The 20,302-nt window shown below is 46.4% G+C and overlaps 7 protein-coding genes across 7 annotated transcripts; 4 read left to right on the top strand and 3 right to left on the bottom strand.

Annotated features, from left to right (window-relative positions):
- Positions 1-725: 725 nt before the first annotated feature.
- Positions 726-1,601, bottom strand: N7517_007431 (uncharacterized protein; the record flags this gene model as incomplete). Its single annotated transcript, XM_056725161.1, has 2 exons — positions 726-1,434; positions 1,489-1,601. 2 exons carry the CDS (start codon positions 1,599-1,601, stop codon positions 726-728), a joined length of 822 nt encoding a protein of 273 aa, XP_056581411.1.
- Positions 1,602-5,542: 3,941 nt separating this feature from the next.
- N7517_007430 (uncharacterized protein) lies at positions 5,543-6,502 on the top strand (the record flags this gene model as incomplete). Its single annotated transcript, XM_056725160.1, has 1 exon — positions 5,543-6,502. The coding sequence occupies one exon, from the start codon at positions 5,543-5,545 to the stop codon at positions 6,500-6,502; it is 960 nt and encodes a 319-aa protein (XP_056581410.1).
- Positions 6,503-7,387: 885 nt separating this feature from the next.
- On the top strand, positions 7,388-8,243 carry N7517_007429 (uncharacterized protein; the record flags this gene model as incomplete). Its single annotated transcript, XM_056725159.1, has 3 exons — positions 7,388-7,742; positions 7,808-7,888; positions 7,948-8,243. The coding sequence occupies 3 exons, from the start codon at positions 7,388-7,390 to the stop codon at positions 8,241-8,243; spliced, it is 732 nt and encodes a 243-aa protein (XP_056581409.1).
- A 544-nt stretch (positions 8,244-8,787) lies between these two features.
- Positions 8,788-10,484, bottom strand: N7517_007428 (fungal specific transcription factor domain-containing protein; the record flags this gene model as incomplete). Its single annotated transcript, XM_056725158.1, has 2 exons — positions 8,788-9,625; positions 9,709-10,484. The coding sequence occupies 2 exons, from the start codon at positions 10,482-10,484 to the stop codon at positions 8,788-8,790; spliced, it is 1,614 nt and encodes a 537-aa protein (XP_056581408.1).
- Positions 10,485-11,923: 1,439 nt separating this feature from the next.
- N7517_007427 (uncharacterized protein) lies at positions 11,924-16,542 on the top strand (the record flags this gene model as incomplete). Its single annotated transcript, XM_056725157.1, has 8 exons — positions 11,924-11,992; positions 12,059-12,456; positions 12,520-12,559; positions 12,613-12,991; positions 13,050-13,216; positions 13,288-14,898; positions 14,953-15,768; positions 15,835-16,542. 8 exons carry the CDS (start codon positions 11,924-11,926, stop codon positions 16,540-16,542), a joined length of 4,188 nt encoding a protein of 1,395 aa, XP_056581407.1.
- A 759-nt stretch (positions 16,543-17,301) lies between these two features.
- On the top strand, positions 17,302-17,676 carry N7517_007426 (uncharacterized protein; the record flags this gene model as incomplete). The annotated part of the gene is made up of 1 exon (XM_056725156.1): positions 17,302-17,676. The coding sequence occupies one exon, from the start codon at positions 17,302-17,304 to the stop codon at positions 17,674-17,676; it is 375 nt and encodes a 124-aa protein (XP_056581406.1).
- Positions 17,677-18,594: 918 nt separating this feature from the next.
- Positions 18,595-19,139, bottom strand: N7517_007425 (Mitochondrial inner membrane translocase subunit Tim17/Tim22/Tim23/peroxisomal protein PMP24; the record flags this gene model as incomplete). Its single annotated transcript, XM_056725155.1, has 2 exons — positions 18,595-18,636; positions 18,717-19,139. 2 exons carry the CDS (start codon positions 19,137-19,139, stop codon positions 18,595-18,597), a joined length of 465 nt encoding a protein of 154 aa, XP_056581405.1.
- Positions 19,140-20,302: the final 1,163 nt, after the last annotated feature.

The following is a 20,302-nucleotide window of genomic DNA, read 5'->3' as shown; positions in this document are numbered from 1 at the left end:
CAAAAGGTCGCTAGTTAGAGCGGTATACACTCGAATTCCACCAGGGACTTCATCCTTCCGAGAATCTAGTCAGGTAACTCGTTATAGATGATATCTATTCGTCCGTAAGCATTTTGGCCATCTCAACATCAAGCAGAAGCTGGCACATCGCCTAGTGTTCAATTCCACGTAGACCTCCGCAAAGCCCACAAAGCCCAAGGCCCAACCCAGCCCAGCCCCACGAATGGGCTGGGCTTTGGGCCTATCTTCGGGCCCACCGGTGGGCTATGGGCCCAAAGCCCATAATATTCCGAAAAACGTCACTTTTTTAATGACCTTATATTTAGATCCCGTTTTTAGCCCTTAGATCAGGGTGATATTTTATTAGTTTAATCAATATATTATTAATAATTAGCTAGATATATATATTACGTTTAAACACGCGAAAAAACGCGTTCGTTGGATAAGTCTTAAATTATAGAGGTTCACTTAGAAAGTGGTAGTACTCCCGTATAAATCTCAAACATGTATCTATCATACCTTTAATATTAACATTTCTTTCAACATCCACTTGTCGGATTTTGTTTAAAATTAGAATATATACTTATACAGCTATTATAATTCTAAATTCTGTATTTAAACCCTATATAACTAGTAGAAGGGCCAGAATACAGCGATTACAAGATGTTAGTTGAACACCTTTCATGGGCTTTGCGGAGGTCTAATTCCACGTATCTCAACATCCATTACTGGTTTCCTTTAAACTCAAGCTCAGTGATCCTAGCTGTCCTCTCGAAGTCTCGATCCGAAGTAGAAAGAAACATTTCCTTAATCTCGAATGTGAGGTCGCGGCCATCAACGTAAGGCATAGCATTAGGGTTGTCCATACCCCAGGAGCCCCAGTCCTGCTCAGTCACCAGGTTTTCACAATTGATACAGAAGCGAAACAAACAATCCAAGTGAGCCCGTACCAATCCATAGTAGTACTCTCCATCTTCCTCTTGCCGATCTTCAAAGACCAAATCACCGTCGAGGACGTTAACATAACCGACCATTCCCCTCGGTTCAGATTGCGGAGTAGTTGGTCTTATTGGCTCCGCGCTAGCTAGAATTGACCGCACACAGCGTTCATCCAGCAAAAGAGGGTAGTTAAGGCGAGGGACGGCACTACACACGTAAAGGCCATGGTCTTCGACCCATTGTGTATGCCGACGTTGAATAACGGCTTCTGATGCTCCTTCCAAGGTGGGATCTTCAAACATAATATTTCGATAGCCTTCGCGGATCATTTCAATATGCGTGAATCCAGCTTTAGACCACCAGCACTCAGAAAACTCAAGGCCAGCCAAACAGGCCTGGTCAAGCTTTTCGATAGCTCTAGCCCAGTCTTCGTCGGATATTTCTATATAGGAGGTACGATAGATCGCCCAGCCCCGTGGCCATCCTCCAGCTTGACTACACTGATAGTCAAGAAAGTATGGTACAGACTTCCATTCTGGTCTTGCCTACTGTCGGTAATAACGCTCGGAGTGTGTTTCTTCGGGTGGAAACTCTGTTGAACGCCATAGTGTAGACCATGATTCATCGTGAAAGATACTGGGTGGACGTTTATTCCAAGGCATATTTTCTACAGCGTAAGTAGATCCAGTTGAGAATCTCCAGGGCCTGTTTCACGATTAGCCCCCTACGGTGTGGTCCCATTTTTACCGTATGTTGTTGTGTCCTCGCTCACCGTCCGCAAAGCCCACATATGGCCTGTGTGTACCCGTGCCCCAGCCCTACAACTTTTGACCGAAGCTTTGAGAACCAGAACATCTTCCAAGCCGCAAGACTAGAAGTGGAACGAGCCCGTCGGCGTGTCCAACAATCACACGAATCGGTTGAAACCTAGTACTTCTTGTTTCAACCTAAATAGTGGATTCGCCCCCCTTTCCTGTGCAGGCCGTCCTCCTTGCACTTTTATTTTTCTTTTGGATCGGAAGGGGTCTGTCAGTTGAGACTGTTTTTGGTTTTTGGTTTTCTCTTTTATATCCTCGCTCCATTCAGCAGAAATCTCTTCAATATGCTCCCTCATATGAGTAATAAGGTTTCTATAGTTAAGATTTCCACTTAACCCGTTAGGGGAAGTTGTGATTTTCAGCCTTCATTCATCGACAAACTGGATATCGGCTTCGAAAGACCTCATAAATGTAACGTCATGGTCATGAGACCTTAGTTGCCAAAGTCTTCTGACAGTTTTCTGACGCCAGATTCGCACATATACTCCCATCAAGCTTGAATCCAAGCCTCTTGGATACCATTATCCGGGCAAAGACTCAAAGATGCAGCGACGCCGAAAATTGCTTAGCATACTTGTCAGAAGGAGAGTATGATGAAGTGCATTGTTCAATGTGAGATTGATTGAGAGTTGTTAAAGCTAAGAGCTAAGTGCTAAGAAACCTGACAATACTACATCGCCTAGGCCAGAGTCATCCTGATGAAGATGAGGAATCTCGTTATCTATTAGGAGGTGGAAAGAAGACATACCAGGGACACGGTTGGGAACTGGCTATCGCTTCCAGAACAACCAGAATGAGAAGCAACAAATGTGGAGAGAAATACAGCGAGCCGGGAGTTTCTACACAGAAGTATCCTCCCTTTCATCTATTATTTCCCGGAGAAAAGACCCTGGAATACTTTCTCTACAAGAGAGTGTGCTATGCAATATCTACAGACACCTTCCTCTAGTTGATAAAGCATGTCTGTCGCTCAGCTGTAAACGATTCTTCGACCTCTTCGGCACGATTTTAAAAGAAAAGGAATCTCAATACTCACCACTTTTATCCTATCGGATCCTTGTACTATGTGTGAATCCTTATATGGTGACATGAAGCCAAGTACTTGTGCGGCTTTAGAGTCGCTCCTGGATATATTGCTGATGGTGTTTGATCCTCCATCCACGAAAGAAATTTTGTAAGAATTCACTCGCAATTCCAGCGTTACAAAGGTCTTGCAAAAGCCGTCGGTGTATTGTTGAAATATGTCTGTGTGCTTCCTTAACGATTTAAGAACTTGGGAATATTGTGAAACTTCTTAAATCACCCACTCCGCCGTCCCAAACCAAAGTTGGCCTTTTCACATTTAACCTCACTAGTGAGACCCAACAAATTGCCTATGTTTCACCTGGCTTTCACTTAACTAGGGGTCACTCAAGCGACCGTCACTGGTTGCCTATTACGTCTAAGTACAAGGCCCGAGTTGAGAGGATCCGTATATCCATTGACTCATCTAACAATCTGGATGTGTTTGCTCGATATACAGTATATTGGTCTTCCCGTTGTTATCTTTTTGAAAAACTCTGCGCTTGTTCCATTGTCCTCGCTAATGGGATCCTACCTCTTGGATGGATTGGAAGGATGCTGTCCAAGTGTGTCCTAGGTGTCGGACCATACGGAATTTGGGAAGCTGCAAACGACAATCAAGTCTTCGTTGGTTTGATAACTGTCGTCTGACTAGGCCTGAGCCTTTTTGAAATGGTGCAGTGAGAACTATACTGCGTATAATAAATGGGATATCTGTGAGGTACTTGAATTAGGCAACATATGGGACAGAACCCGTTGGTAGATAGTTAGATTGCTCTGCCACCCCCCGGAAGATCCCTTTCTCTCCTTCTTCTCTTTGTCCCTTTGCTCCCATTCGAATCGTACAGCATTGCTTCTCCATTTCGGATATCCACTGTAGTAGATTCTCATCAATACTAACCCTGAGCCCTATGGGACTGCGTAGTTTAGGAAAATAGGGGTTAAGTTTGAGATTGGGGCGGCTGGCGACTGCCGTAGTGGGAGAATCTTAACGATCAAAAAATATAAATATAAATAAAAACATACAACAGTGAGGATTCGCTGGTGGTCACCCACCCAACTACTAACTCACCGGCGTGTGGCTTAAGTACGGCTGAGCGGACGGGAAGCCCTGTTTTCCACACCCTATGGTCGTATGTATCAAATTATGTGCAGAAGAAATTCATATAGTAATACAGTTAGTCCAGAATCAATTTTTTAGTGTCGCACGACCTGGGCTGAGAAGGGTCATTGTATCAACGCATTTTTTGGTGGATAGAATATACTAGTTTGCAGGATTCGGTGGTGGAGCGGGATAGAGACTAAGAGGAACGAGGGTGTCTAGGTAGATTTCCGAGTTTGATCAATCATCTCGCTAGGGTCATAGACACCGAATATGATACAGTTGTCCAAATTTGTAGAACAGCGGTATTAATGCGGCTGGGCATGTACGCACGTCTTTCTATTGAGGGAAAAAAAACCATCAGTTCCATTCAGCTAGCCGAGAGAGAGAGGGAGAGAGAGAGGGAGAGGGAGAGAGAGAGGGAGAGGGAGAGAGAGAGGGAGAGAGGGAGGAAGGTGTTATTAATCTGAGCCTGAGGCAGAAACGGTCTCAACACTTTCTCGAATTTCTATAGACTTAATATAATTCCTTCGGTGGCTCACCACCGGAGTCCCTGGGCCCCGGCTGGGCCTGGTTACGGAGCTTGCCAATTTTCAGCCAGTAAAATCGTGAGCCGGTTAGCGCGATGACTTGTAAAACCTGCGGGAGAGATAGCGACATGCCAATAAATATCACCACCTCATATCTCTCCTTATAGGGTATGCAGCATCATAGGGGCCCAACATGCAAGCGGAGAACTCTCGTGATCAGACTTCCGCAAAGCCCACAAATGGGCCCGGACCTCGGGCCCAAAGTCGAACCCGCATTGGGCTATGGGCCCGGCCTCTTACTAGTCATATAAGGTTCAAATTTAGGATCTAGGTTTATATTAGCTACATAAGTATACATTTTAATTTTAAATAAAATCCGATCGGTGGAAGTTAAGATGTTATAGAAAATGTGAAAGTTGGTATTTTAATGTTAATTATATATTTACGATTTCTGCGGGAGTGCCACCACTTTCTAGAGAACCTCTGTAATTTTAAAATATTATGAATAAACGAATTTTTCGTGTTTTTAAATATGATTTAGAGAAATAACTAGTAATTGATTCTAAACCATTTAAACTAATATAATATTACACTATAGATAAGGCTTAGAAACGATGCTAAACATAGGGTAATTAAAATGACCTAAAAAGGGGGTTCAACTTGGCATATTTGTATTGTTTGGGGGGAAATGGGCCCCCATTAAAGCCTTATGGGCTTTGTGGGCCGGTGCGGAAGTCTACTCGTGATTATTCCACTCCTCTAGATTTTGGCATTGGGGTTAGGTCCCATGGACCAAAAAGCCAGGTGTTCTACACCTGTTAAGCTCCAAGACTTGCTGTATGTAGTTTTCTTTTCTTTTTCAAATGGCGTGATATTTACCCGAAGAATTGGCATGCACCTCGAACCAGAAGGCCTCCTGCATGCATCCAATTCCCAACCCTAGCATTCATGTACTACATGTAGTATACGGATGGATGCACTGGTCTAATGATCTATATAAAGGTCCGACATCAATCATATTGTACAGTTTTTGAAAACACAACCCGAAAATAAAACAGCAAAAGACGCCTGCTGCAAAATCTATTCACAACATGACTATTCCTATGGCAACTTTGGTTTCGGCGGATGAGTACAAAGACATCCTCAACAATTTTTTCCTCGGTGTCTCGCCAGATCTCAGCTACATTCCAGACCCTTCCCTCGAAGATTATATCCTTGCTGCCTGCTTAAGCAACGGAGTTGCCAATGAAAAGGCCAATCAGATCTCGAAACATGGTGCTAGTGTGGCCCAGCAATTCTACCCATTGCACAAATTCGAGATTCAACGACTCGTCGGATTGTTCTCTGCCTATTTTTTTGCGGTTGATGACCTTGGTCTTGATTTTGTGGATGATATCCGCAAGTTTGGTCGAAAAACAATGCAGGGAGACCCACAACCCCCATTGCTCGAAGCCTTCGCTGCTCTTTTACCTCAGTTCAATCAGCATTATCCCGACATCTGTTCCAACAAAATTGCAACGGGGTTGATAAATTTTATGGACGCCTCTGCCATAGAGTTCGAGACGACTGGTAAATTCCTTCATCTTGAAACTGCAGCAAGCTTTCCTCGTTATTTCCGGATTATGACAGGGCTGGCTGAGCCTTATACCTTTTTTATCCTGACAAACGATCTTTGGTCTGAGGAGAACATCAACCTATTTATCCAGGCTGCTCCAGACATCATGGATTTGACAGACACAATCAACGACCTCCTTTCATTTTACAAGGAATCTATCGTAGGTGATGAAAGAAATAACTATGTATATCATCGGGCTTTGAGCGATTGCATCCGGGTTTCTGATGTCTTGCATCGCTTAGTGGAGGAAAACACCGCTCGGATTGATAACGTTAAAGCCACGGTCTCTGAAAGCCCCGCCTTGCTTCAAATGGTGGACGCCTATATCCGTGGATTTGTTGGATTCCATGTGATGAGACCTCGCTACAAGTTGAATGAACTGGAAATACCTAGTCTGAGGAATATTATTGACCAACGCATGACTAAAGGCATTTGATTCTACTGATGTGTCACCTTGGCATTGTTCAACACGATGCAAACTCTTGTTTTTTAATTATTACCGTGATTCTGAGGTCCCTGTTTAGGTTTGCTTGGTTTCCCTCTGGGCTTTTTGTGGGCTGGTCGATATCATGGACTTGATACCTTACTCTCATTTTATAGATTCGATTTCTCCTATTCCCTCTCTTCTGGTTTTTAAGTAATTCACAACATGTTTGACAGATCAGTGATATACCAATCTAGTTGAGACAAATCGACTCTTGTGTATGCTGTGTGTAGGTACCTTTTGTATGGAGTTATTATATAAAAGATACTTAATTTTTTACATTTACCCTCGGTGTTGGTGGCCCGGGGCTTGCCAGGACTAAGTAAAATTTCTACTCTTCTTGCTAATAAAGTCACTCCTCACACAAAATTATATACAATATAGAGAGATACTGGGCCGATCATAAGATGAGAATGAGACCTTGGGATTTCAATTCGCACCAATCTTGATCAGTAGAGGTAAGTAGAGTTCTACCGTAAACGTATCCGTAAACCCGCCAACATGTATTCCCAAAGTGACAATGTAAGTCCGTCTAGCACGAAACGGGAGAGAGCTAGTCAGACTCGGACTCATCCCTAATCAGCCCTACTTCCCTTTTCGGTAATTAAACTCCGGACCGTGCACTTCCCGATGGGGTAATCTGCTAGAGAGCTTCCAGATCTGTTAATGTGGTGTCTATTCCTTCTTCTGATTGGGCATTGCGAGTCAACCAGTGCTTTGTTGTAAAAAGTTGTAGTTTGATTAGAGTCGTTTGGTCAGTTTGGTTAGGTTGATTGGTTTGGTGGACTAGAAGCTCGCCCAGGCAATATATTTTGGCGCATACCCATTGGCGCCGGAATGTCATTCATCCCCAGTGTTGCCATCGTGGGCACTTATTTCTCAACGCGACGATCCACTGCGCTAGGTTTGGCTGCCACCGGCTCAAGCATCGGAGGCATCATCTACCCCGTCGTGCTGAGGCGCTTGATCGTCCAGATTGGACTGCCCTGGGCGTTCCGAGTCATGGCGTTCATCATGTTAGGAACGCTCCTGATCTCGGTCGCTGTTATGAAGCCTCGCCTTCCACCTCGAAAGTCAGGCCCGCTGATCAACATCGAGTCGCTCCGGGACCCTATCTTCGTCATTTGGCTCTTAGCCGTATTCTTCATTTTCATCGGTCTATATATCTCATTCTTCTATGTCGAGCAGTACGGTATCAACCTCGGCATGTCGCGGGACTCTTTTTTTTATTGCTGATCAACATGAACGCGGGCTCAGTCCCCGGTCGTGTCATGCCGTCCATCATCGCCGACAAGATTGGTAACCTGTCGGTCATGATCTCATCCGTCCTGCTCACCGGTATTTGATGCTCGAATGGATCAGCGTGGAATCTCAGTCGGGTCTGATCGCTGTTTCAGTCTTTGTCGGCTTGACGAGCGGCTCTATCCAGGCTGTGCTTCCCGCAACCATCGTCTTCCTCTGCCCCAATCTGTCTAAGTTGGGCACCAACATTGGCATGAACCTCTTTGCGTCGGGTTTGGGATTGTTGATCGGTAGCCCTGTGGCGGGTGCGATTCTAGACCATCAGGGAACGTCCGAGGGAGATGTCTTCTGGGGTACGCGGACATTTTCCACGCTCTTCATCTTTGCTGGAGGTGTGTGCGTAATCATTGCTCGCGTGGTCAAGGTGGGATTCGCTTTGAAGAAGGCTTGAGATTGTGTGTAAGACGGGCACCCGGAACTTGTCAACATGCCTGGGGCAAGATCAGATTCTTAGTGCGATAGAGAAGGCAATAGAAAATGTAAATCTGCATGCTTAACTTCATTAAAGACTACCACAGATCTATTGCATGGCCATTTTATCATTAACTGAACCACTAGTCCGGACGTTGAAGACAAGAAAGCCGCTAGCTAACAAAGGATCCCAAACGGAAAGAGCGAGTCACGGCAGTAGTTCAGAGGTCTTGTATCTTTATATTTTTAGGTATATTTTATATGGGTCTTACGTAGTAAGTCTTACATACAAAAGGTATCCACAAAGACCACTACCTTTCTCTCTTTGAAAGCTCGCGGGGATCGTACAGGCCATGAGGACAATATAGATATAGTATACTGTCGACATGCAAATCGGTGGGTTATCGTAGCAGTTGAAGAATGGGGAGAAAGAAAAGAAGAACAAAAAAGGGTGGTGGTGCGTAGTCTCCATTCTCCACTTGTCTATGCGCAGGCGATGAAAATAGGTGCCAGCGGATTCAAATTCAAACGTCTTCCCACAAGAGGTTAGGTATCGACTGGATTGTCGAAGGAGATTTGAATGGCGCCATGGAATATGGTAAACATAGATCGGACTGCATACCCAAACCCGGAGATTCTGAGTCTGGGTAAAAGTCGCAGTCGCTCGGAAACAATGTCTGAATTAAGGGATCTGGAAGTTGTGCATGGTCCATCCAGTCTGCCGCAAGAGGGGTGGCCACACTTGGTGGAGCTGATGTCCTTGCGCTATTGAATCCCAGCAAGGCCAGTGTTGAGTCTTGGTCTTCCTGTTTCAGGGATTGTTTCATCTCGGTTACGACCTCCTCGGCAGCTGTGATGCCGACCCTAAAAAACTTGATATCCTGCTGTGGGCCGCCAAGGTCGTTGATCAGGCTTGAGGTGACTGTTGTTGCGACAGCAAGGACAAGTCTCGTCTTCGCTGCAACAGATCCGAGATGGTATATTCCCGCTAGAATCTGCAATATAGAGTCTAGATATTTCAGCAAAGGTTGTTGGAATATGACCAGCGTGGGCTGGGGGCCATTGGATACAGTTGTCCCCAGATTGATTCTCCACAGACGATCAACCACCAGACATGCAGTCAATGCTGCGCGGGAAAGGTCAGTCCAAAGGAGATGGTAGGCCACGCTAGACAACTCAGAGCCGGTCTGTAACACCTCCTGCAACTGACAGAGAATGGACACCGAGTTGCCCCATAATTCATAGCAATAACCCCGCTGCGAACTATGAGATGGGACGCTTACGACAAAATTGGGTGTGATAATAATTATGAAGCTATGCACATGCATTGATAACAAGGCTTGCTGAGGCTTTTCGATTGGACTGTATGAAGAAGCTCCCTCTTGTAGATTTGCAGGCAACTCACGCAGGATCTTGTAGAAAGAGGCGCCCATTCGATCCCTTACCTCGCTTGATAATTGGGGAGTTGTGGAGCAAAGTCGCTGGTACCTGGCTCCATCACGATTTCGAGGTCAAGGCTCAGAAGCTCCACAGGGCTTGGTAGAGGACAGTCCACATCTTCCAGTCGGATACCAAAGTGGGATCCACTTCGGATGCAATAGTCGAGGCTCAATCGAAAGAAGCACGCCCATAATCGTTTCCGAACTTCTGCATAGTAAGGAGTGACACTGGGGAACAAGGCCGGATCCCTATTCAAGCCCATGCTCAGAGCGATTTGCGAAGTGAGCCCCATGATACCTCCGAGGCTATAAATCTTGTCAGTGTCAGAGGCAGTGATGGTCTTCATGATTATCAACAACAACAAAGTCTGCACGACGCCAACACAAGGTTTTTGGAACTGTGTCGAGGTATGAATACGGCTCTCCGCTTCTTGCAGTATCATGTGCCCACGTAATCGCTCCGACTTGTCGGTCTGCATGGCAATTGCAATGACCAGCAGTATCTTGAGAATGTGCACTTCATTGGCGTCGAGACATTCGATCAATATTTCCTCCAGCTCGTTGATCAGGCAGTTCTGGTCGATCACATGGTAAATTCTACCATATGTTTCACAATATCGTCTGATCCACTTTTCACGGGTCGATCGATCGGGAAGGAGACCCAGTAGCTTCTTACCATCTCCATTCACCCCGGCTGGTACCGAAATTGTGACGCGAAGGAGAGATTTGACTTCCGCGAAAGTTCTCCATGTCGGTTGGAAATCAACAGTCTTCTCCAGCATGGCCCCTATCACTGGCAAGTCGCTGCACACGGCCATCCAATGTGTGCCACCAATCAGCCTTGTTTTGAAGTCCGACCCCTTAAACGCATAATTGGCATGACTGACAGTGGTCTGGTGGGGTAAACCGATCGGGATTCAGAAGATCCCGCCAGCGGAGGGAGCGGGTTGTCGGCTGCTGTGACGCGGGTAGATCAATATCTGTGCTTCGAGGGGATACTAGTACAGATTCCGAAGCTGGGCTTTTGGAACGGGGGTAAGTGCACTATCTGTCCATTTCACGATCTTGACACGGTTTGCATGGTGACTTGCGATCGCAGCGGACTTCGGATTTTCGACAATGGTTACATGCTAGGGGCTCCCGAACGCGGGGTCTTTTTCGACCGTTTTTCTTGGGGTTCTCGAATGCGTCTGCTTTGAGATAGCTGAACGTCAGCATCTCGCTGTACAGGATGATCAGGAAGACGAAAAGATTGAGAGAGCTAAGAACGAGGGTGCCTGAACGGAACTAGCGCAATCAGCTAAGGCCACCGATTTCCCCATGGCTGGCGATTGATTGTAGACTATACCTTTCCATCTTGAACTAAATATTCATTCATGTTAATATAAAATAGTTTCGAAGCTCCTTTCCTCTTCCCCAGACCTTTCCCCTTGGCCAGTCAATTCGGATGGCTCGACATAACATTATTTGCTCGAGCTCCCCTACAGAACAACAAAGAATTGGTTGAATTGGTTCTTTTTAATATCTAACTTGACTAGGGCGCTTAGAAAATATTACTAATTTATGCGAGATATATATTTCTGGGTCCGAGTGTAATTTTCAACGTTATGATAATGCGAGTTTTCGATGTTCTTGAAGATATATTTTGTCGCAAAGCCTTGTTGATGGCTACTAGCTTCGAATAGAATACTAGAAACGTGGTTGTTGTAATATGAGTTGTAAAATATCGCATTTACCAAGTGTTTTGTGGTGGCTTTGTCCCTCAGGTGGGAAGGCTTCCCCTTCTATTTTCCACACCCTGTGGTGTGTATTTGATATACCACTGGGCATTCGAATGCTTTCGTTACTTGATAGCCCCAGCCCCTTAAGCCCTGGAGGCTTATCCCAGGTGAGAATAGTCTGCTCGGCAGTGTTAGCCATATTCGCACAGACCACGAAATTCTCGTAAAACACAAGTGACGTGTCATATATTAGCCTCAGATACTGTTGGATATAATTGAACACTGGTCAAAGTCTGTGCATTCTACATCATTCCTTACTTACAACATGATTGGAGACATTTATGAGAGGTACTCAGAAACGAGAGAGGAGAATGTTCAGTATCAGGTACAATAATAGTGGCACATCCAAGGGAAATACGTTTTAACATGTAATCAGAACAATAATGAAGCCACTGTGATAAGGGTAAACAGCATCCCGATTCTTGAGGCGGCTTGATCTGATGCGTTTGCCATTGGAAGGTCCATCGCAGGCACTTGCTTCCGGAAACCCTCGAGGCCTACGATTTGCCGTTTGAGTTTTCAAAGGCCAGTCAAATACATACCAAGGATAGGTATAGGACACTGACAGAACCTAGGCGGACCCAGATTATATTGAGATCAAAGAATCGATCAGCCAGCGAGTCCTAGCCGGGCTTTTTGCACACACAAGACGGCTTCAGGAAGCCAAAGGATTTGAGACTTATACAGAGCCGCCCCCCTGGCAAGACGTGAATCCATTGAATCCCGACCGAAACTCAAATTACCAGCCGCCTAAGTGCGTATCATTTGGAGCGCCGCTGAGCTTTGATGTCGGTCTGAAAGCGTCCACTGTCAAACAATCCGTGGGTAGCCTCAGAGCTGACCCATCCCACCGGGGACATGTCGGCCAAAGGCTGGATGTCGTTAGTTCGCGGATGCCGGGGTACGGGAAAGTAATCCTTTATCGAACAGGCAAAACAGTCAACGAGGGACAGGACCCTCAGTTCTCATGGACGTGAGTTTTCAGACCGTCCCTGATCATTGGAATATATATACTCATGACGGCATTGAGAATTAGTCATACGCAAACCGACACGAAGAGTTTCGATGATTTCATGGTATGTGTCTTATCTATGTATTGGACTATGTATGATTCTCACTAAGAATGCAGCGCTTTGCATCAAATGTGCCGAATTTGGGTGATGAAAATAGGGCTCTCGTCGTATCGCTCCTGAAGCGAGCACAGAGAGACCTTCCTGGATCAAGTGAGCCGCACTACGTGATGCGCTGTGTCGGCACCAATTCCACTCAGGACCACACCGAAAAGTCGGCCATCTTCCTCCGTCTTCCGTACTATTCAACCCAAAAGATGGATGCAGCCCAATCTTTCCGCAAGTCCGACTTTTCGACTCGCAGCCTCCTGCAGTATTTTTACAACTTGGAGTCTACCCGCAACCGTGACCTGCAGCAGGTAATCCGGAAATCAGGAGTGTTTCCAAAGGGCCATATTATTCATGTCTCAGAATTGTGGGCAGTGATCGTCAATTTCCGTTCGTGAAAACACTTTCTACGAGCCAATCACAAAATACTGACACCTGGGGACAACAGAATTCATCATTACGAGTGCACCGATTCCTCTTATGGATGGCGCGAGCCCCTCGTTGGAGATCATAAGCCCGCCAGCAGCCCAGTCATCATCGCCTACCAATATTTGTGTCATCAACCCCGACCAGCGTGTGTTCTTCTTCCCCGTGGAGCACTGCAAAACATTCTTTGTATGGCATCTATTTCCTTTCCTTTTATATGATATCATCGAGGTCTCAGAGGGTTAATGTTTATCGACCAGGCAATGAGAGACAAGATTTCCAGATATTGCCTGCCGCAAATCGAAGGCCACAATTATGAGAGTAATCGGTATGAAGACCGCAGATATGAGGGGCATGGCTATGAAGGCCGTGGTTATGAACCTCGTGGCTATGAAGGGCGGAGCTATGAGGCTCGTGGATATGGATCTCGTGCGTACGAGCCTCGTGGCTATGAAGGGCGGAGCTATGAGGCTCGTGGATATGGATCTCGTGCGTACGAGCCTCGTGGCTATGAAGGGCGGAGCTATGAGGCTCGTGGATATGGATCTCGTGAGTACGAGCCTCGTGGCTATGAAGGGCGAAGCTATGAACCTCGTGGGTATGGATCTCGTGCGTATGGGCCTCGTGCCTATGAAGGGCGGAGCTATGAACCTCGTGGGTATGGAGCCCAGAGGCATGGAAACAATGATTTCAAAATGTTTACCCAAGACAAAGTTCTGATCAGAGCAGAGGATTGGATCAAACTAACAGCCTCATGCGCATCGACCCTTCTTCGCATTCACATTGAGACCTTTATACAGGAGAGCTCAGAGGAGCGCCGAGATAAAGAGAAAAGAGGGAAATCGTGGAGAAAGCCAGCCTTCTCTGATGAATCTTCTAAAACAGAGGAAGACAAGAAGAACCCATCTGAGACTGTTAGTCATGATCACTCGGAGAAAAGCCAAGTTCCGCCCGAGGCAGATGAACGGGTTCAACCAGAGACAGATGAAGATGAACGGGGTCCGCACGAGACAGAAGAACCTGCTGAAGAATCCCAAGCGGACTGGGACTACCAATCTGGGAAATTAGATGAGGTGCGCTATACTGGAGCAAGACATCGCTCACGAGCGCGCCCCTGGCTGCGATATTTCTCATATTCCCCCGGTGTAGTAATCAACCAAAGACTTCCAGGCGATGACGAGATACCCTCTCCTTCGAATATTTACTTCGAACCGACCAAGCCCATCCTCTCATGGGATACTGAGGCTGCAGAGCAAGATATTATCTCCAATACAGCAGATGCGGAAGAGCAGACTGATCATGGTCGTCGTTCCATGACATCCGACTCAGCCGGAAATTCATCTGCCTCCCAGGCATCTCCCCCTCCTCATCGATCCACCATCAACTTGGAATTCCCGCCAGTATTTACCTGGCAAACAAGGAAAAGGCCGTCTAGGGAAAATAACGCGATCTCAAAATCAAACATCCCTCTCGATAACACCAGCCCGGATCATCTGAAGTCGAATGTTCAGTATCTAAATGAGCGGCCCGAGCCTTTGAGCGTGGATGAAGAGACAATCAAGCACGTCTCAGCACATATCAATAACGAGCTTCTCGAGCCTACCGATGGGGATGGGTGGGAAGTTTATAGAAAAGCGACGACAAAGTCCTATTTTGATGTGGATCGGGCTATCACACAAATATATGCCGTTTCTCTTCCCACGTTGATTGCGGAACATGCTGAGATTGCCCCCGAATCACTCTCGTCAGAAGCGGTGGCGTTGAAAGATGTTATCATTCGGCTATGTCGACTCTTTAGTTTCTTCGCACCACTTTCATATCCATGTGCTGTCAGCGGCAAGTTCTGGGGAGCGGTTCACGACCTTCTTACCGTGAGACACATCCACTCCCTCTAGTCCTACAACTTCTAATGCCTAGATCTACAGACCATCCCCCAATATTGGGACAAATCCCACATACAAGAACCGGCCAACCGAACGCGTCAAAAACGGATGCCGGAGACCTTCTTTATAGCCAACATCGGCAGCACTAATTATGCAGACATTCAAGAAGATGAAGGTCTGGATGAACTCACTTTCAGCGTCGGGGATTGCTCGAAATGCAGTGCATCCCGTCAATACTCCACTCGGTCGGATGCCATCGACCATTTGTTTACGCATGTTTCCGTAGCTTTCCCCGAACAACGCTCGGTGAACGACTGGCAATCACGATGGGTGATGGAATTTGGAGAATACATGACATATATATGTCGGAAAGATGACCGGATAATAATTGGAGAGTTACAAGACTTTCTGACAAGCTTGGAGACAATGGCGGCTCAGATCCAGCACGGGGTATCAGCTAAAGGAGAGTTTGACCGGGACACTTATCGCATCCCATCAAATTTGGTTGATGCCTTTCAAGATATCCTAATGATGGTTGTGACCAGTGCGCATCTCGTGAATAATTCTCATAAAAAGCGAGAAATTTACACAGGTCCCGACCCTGTGTCGACCTTCTTGATATCATCAGAAGTGGATGGGGTCACGGACGCTGGGACAGAGGCAGAGATGTCCATGGAAAGCGCCATGAGAGATATTGTCTTGATGACATATACCGACGAGATATCAGATGTTGTGACCTACGAAGCCGTGGGTCCCGGATTAGTCCTCGCCCTTATTATGGGGGACGTCCGTTGCAGAGACTCACAAAGCAATCCGGTCAACTTGCTCGAGATCTATCGTGAATACGTCCGCACCCTGGTCAGTATCCCTTTTTCGGTCCCTGCTACTAATAGCAATGTTACTAATTAATATATTCGCTCTTAGCAATTCAAAGCGAGTCAAAATCCCCACCGACGCGTACTGCAGGAAATCTATCTCGTCCGCGAGGAGCTTGAAATAATCCAGAAGGCGTCCGAGAGACAGCGCCTTGTTCTCTCAAACTACCTCAGCGTCATAAACCCACATTCTTTCCGTATTACGACCGAGTCCCGGCTCTCCGCATTCGAGCTCGAAAAAGCGCGATTAAACAAGCTCATCAGCCAGCTCAACGCCGAGCTCGGAGCAATCTCACTGCTCAATATAAAGCTTGACTCATTGGCCAACCAGACGCGCAGTGGGGTAGACGTGCGGCAGGAAGACCAAGGAAAGGCCATACTTGTCTTCACCATTGTGACTGTGGTTTTCATGCCGTTGTCGTTTGTGACTAGCTACCTCGGCATGAATACCAATGACATCCGCAATATGACCAGCTCACAGACGCTGTTTTGGGCCATCTCCGCTCCGCTGACAGTGGGGATTATTACGATCGTCTTGGTTGTTGCGTTTCAAGTTGACCGGATTCGGGAGGCTTTCGACGCTTTTTGGACGTATGATTCTGCGCTGGGGGCGAAATCCGGCTCGGCCGTTTTGCGTGGAAAGGGGACAGGGGATCACATTGGCAAACTCTCTGGAATGTCAACGCCGAAGAATTGGGCTACAAGTCGCTGGCCTGCAGGAAGGAAGACTGAGCAGGAGGATTCAATGGGCGTTTAGTTCGTCTATCCTGTATTATATTCGGGCTTCAACAGTTACAACACATATCAACACCAGTATGTGTCTTCTGCCTACAATTAGAATTATACGGTTCAATTTACTCCATACAATATTGCCATTTGGTCCAAAAAACTCGCAGTTCTTGACTCCACCTTTTGGCCCCGAACGGGTGGAGCCAACATATTCCTTCGCGTTTTGTTGACGCCATCAGGATTTGCAGGTCTATGTAAAAAGTGAGAAGAGGACTTTCCTATCTTGTCTCTAAAAATGCAACAAGGCGATTTACATCTGGAATGGTGTCTACCGTACTCTCCGAATGACAGGCTGCACCAACTTCGTCGCTGCAACTTTAGAAGTTTGCATCATATAGATTAGTTTGGCATATTCTACAGTGATCTGCAGTTGCAGATCGCAGATTTCCATTGGCTCAACTCGATAAGGAGTACGCCCGCCTTGGCTCTTAGTCGATCACTTAGCTGTTGCTGGATGAAGGATATCCCCTAGAGCAGTCTGTCTGCGGACCCAGCAACAGGCACTCGTGGCGAGGTGGTAAAACTTGATAAGTGAGACTCAAATTATAGATCAGCTATTGATAATCTCATGATGTCATCTTGCTCCATCAGGGACGTAAATATAACTTGGAGAGCAAGTATAAGAAGCCTCTTAGATTGAGACAAAACATCATTAAGGACAACAAACCCTATTCTATCCATAACCCACGACCTCCAACCCGGAACTCTCAAAGTTCACACCCTGATCATGCTGTCTGTCCGCAACACTCTTCTTTGCTTGATGGCCACCTCTGCAACCGTTCACGCCGAGCGATTAACTGTCGTCTGGTCAAGTGGGGGCTTTTCAACGATTTCCGGCCCCACTGGCAATGAGCATGGCCATAACAGTGGCTTTTCGATCCTAAACGAGGCCGGTGATGCTATCTACTACCAGAGTCACCCCGACAACCATGCACCTTGCTATAACACCGGCGACGGCCGCGAGTTTACCATTGAGGGCGACTGCTGGGCCACCCCACGCAAGTTTAAGTGCAAGTCTAGCTTTGCAGGCACTCCAAAGAACTGCGAGGTTAAGGACGGCGATGGAAATAGTCTCGGCACTGGGGAGGGGGTACTGATGTAAACTCTATTGGTATCGCCGTTATTACATCCGGTAGTTGTGCCATTGAATTCGATTCTGATAGCGACGGCTGCCCTGTTGATGATGGAAACGGTCCCCTTCATGTTACCTTTGGTTAAACGGCACAAAATAGTTCGATGCTGGCAAATGAATACAGCAAGAAGAGCAAGAAGGGCGATTATCCATGGATGCAATGGTTGCTTATATTAGATAGATTGGATGTTGAAGAACTAACTACCTGAGGTAGTTATAGAGAGCTAAGGAATGCAGATTATGCTCAGCATTTCGTACCAACATAACTAGCAAGACCACAGGGCATGATTGGCCAACATGAAGTGAGATACAGACCTAGGTATAGTGATAGTCATAGATGAAGCAGAGTAACTGTGAAAGCCGATAATCTAAACTCAACTTATGCTTTATTTATGTTATGCAAGCCCGCATCGTTCTAGAGTCAGTTTACGAAAAATGATAGTTCCTACTCGGACTCGATATGTTCTCGGAATATACAGAAGAAATGCGTCTCATGTTTGTTAGCCATACATTAATATACAGGAATCCAAAATAGTCCCGTCATAAACAGGTTTTTTTTCCGCAGGATGAGTAGTGGAGAGATTCTTTTATTCAGCCACCTGGCCACAGAAAAGAGACACGCCGGTCTTGGTACCAGCCACAAGAACAAATCCGCCGTCTATAAAATACAATGCTTTGAAAACACAGGCTGCTGGATGCGGTATTAAAGGCGAGTAAAGAAAACAGAAACCTCTATGATATGTCGTTTAAATATGATGACCAAAACCGAACACCCGGGAAGAGAGATTCAATGCCGGGATGCCGTTATGAAGAAAGAGATGGAATGTAGGATGGTTTGAGGGCGATCGAATGTAGATAGGTCGATCGTTAATGGAGACGAGAGAGAATTTAAGCAAGAGCTTTGTGCTCGGATGGGGGTGGGGGAGGAAGCTGTTAGACGATCGTGGTTAGCAGAAAGGTCTTGACTCTAACTCGAACGGGTCAATTTGAGGGCAGGGGGTCCATCATACCTCGAGCTTTGTGTTATCAGCCATCATGCGCTGGAAACCAATGCCAACACCCTCAATCACAGCCAGGAAGACGGCACACATAATAGCAGAGTTTCGGGCGGCCTTGTAACCACCACGGATAGCCAAGGAACCACCGGTGAAGAAACCGGCGATAATAGCATTATAAGGATCTTCCTTCTTGCGAATTCCCTTGATTGAACAGTCGTATATGCTGAAAAGTCCTCCCCAACAGCCGAAGTTACCACCGAGGACGGGCGCTCGCGCCTTGATAGCTGTGAGAGCACCTATCCGGCGTTCACCGTAGGGACTATTGCGGAAACCCTTAACACCGTGCCAAACAGCACCACCGATAGCACCCATGGCGAATGCACCACCGAAGTCGCTCAGGGCAACCCAGGGGCAGGGATCGCGTGTGTGATCCATAATGTGTAGATGAGGCGGGTTGAGAGTCGGAGATGTAAACGCGGATTGACTGATAAGAGACCGATGAAAGACGCGAGGTTGAAGGTTGAAGGCCGATGACTCCCAATGAGAGAAAGAGACTGAAGGACGTGTAAAGGTCGAAGATTGACAAGTTCAGATCGATAACAAGATAAGGGCGGGTCGACTTTTTCTCAGGTCCGGGGTTCACGTGACATCAAACCCGGTCGCCACCGAGCTCTTTGATTTCTACGATCTCCTCCGTGTTTATTTTTATTTCGCATTATCATTCGTTCGGGTCAGGAATCCCCGGGTTCCTTGCCCGGGGGAAGAGAATATTCCGGCTCATCCTTGCATGATGCCTCGAGGCCATCAGAAATTTTCTTCCGTCAATCTGACAATGATCCTCTGCTATGTACGGAGTACTCCGTACGGCTCTTTAGTTGTTTTGCGATAATAGAGCCAATCGGAGATCGGATTTTACCACCTTAGAACTATTCTACCATCTAAAAGAATCAAGTTACACAGCTGCACTTTGCCTACCTACAACAAAACAGTTCACCCTACACTATTGATCCCAAGGAAAGGACTCGGGAAATCCTCCACTCATAATCCTCTTTCTTCCCTGCTTCGCGAGTACCAGCGGTCATTGACAAAAACATATTCGAGAAATGTATGGGAGGCGCCCAAGCTTGGAGTTGCCAACTTCTTCCACAAAATTTCATTTGGACCTCAAATTGGTCCCACCGCTTACCACCTAGCTATGTACACTCTATCTTTCTCTATAGTGCAATACCCAAAGAGGAAAGAAATGATTACTAGCATATAACAACTAGTCTCCATCTATATTAGAAGCGTAAGAGGAAGGAATGACATAGTTATATATGAGAGCATACGTACAAAAAATTGCAAATCTCTTAACTTTTTCGATTTTTCTCACACAATGTAATAGTGAAATAGTTGACTACAAAACTTGCCTGTTGATCTCAAACATTTGATCCTACAAATTCTATTTTTCCAGTAGGCATCCTATTTTCGAGCAAGCTACCCAAACTACTGCCCCTTCACCCTAGAGAACTGTCCACCTCTCTATCCACCTTCATCTCCCATGTTTTGAACCTGAGGACCGAATTTCTAAACGTTGATGCAACAGGCCATGCAAAATA

This window comes from Penicillium concentricum (assembly GCF_028827145.1).
Source record: "Penicillium concentricum strain IBT 3081 chromosome Unknown utg000002l_segment0_segment0, whole genome shotgun sequence".
NCBI lineage: Eukaryota > Fungi > Ascomycota > Eurotiomycetes > Eurotiales > Aspergillaceae > Penicillium > Penicillium concentricum.
The sequence above is the reverse complement of the archived record's forward strand: the minus strand, read 5'-3'. Positions and strand labels throughout refer to the sequence as shown.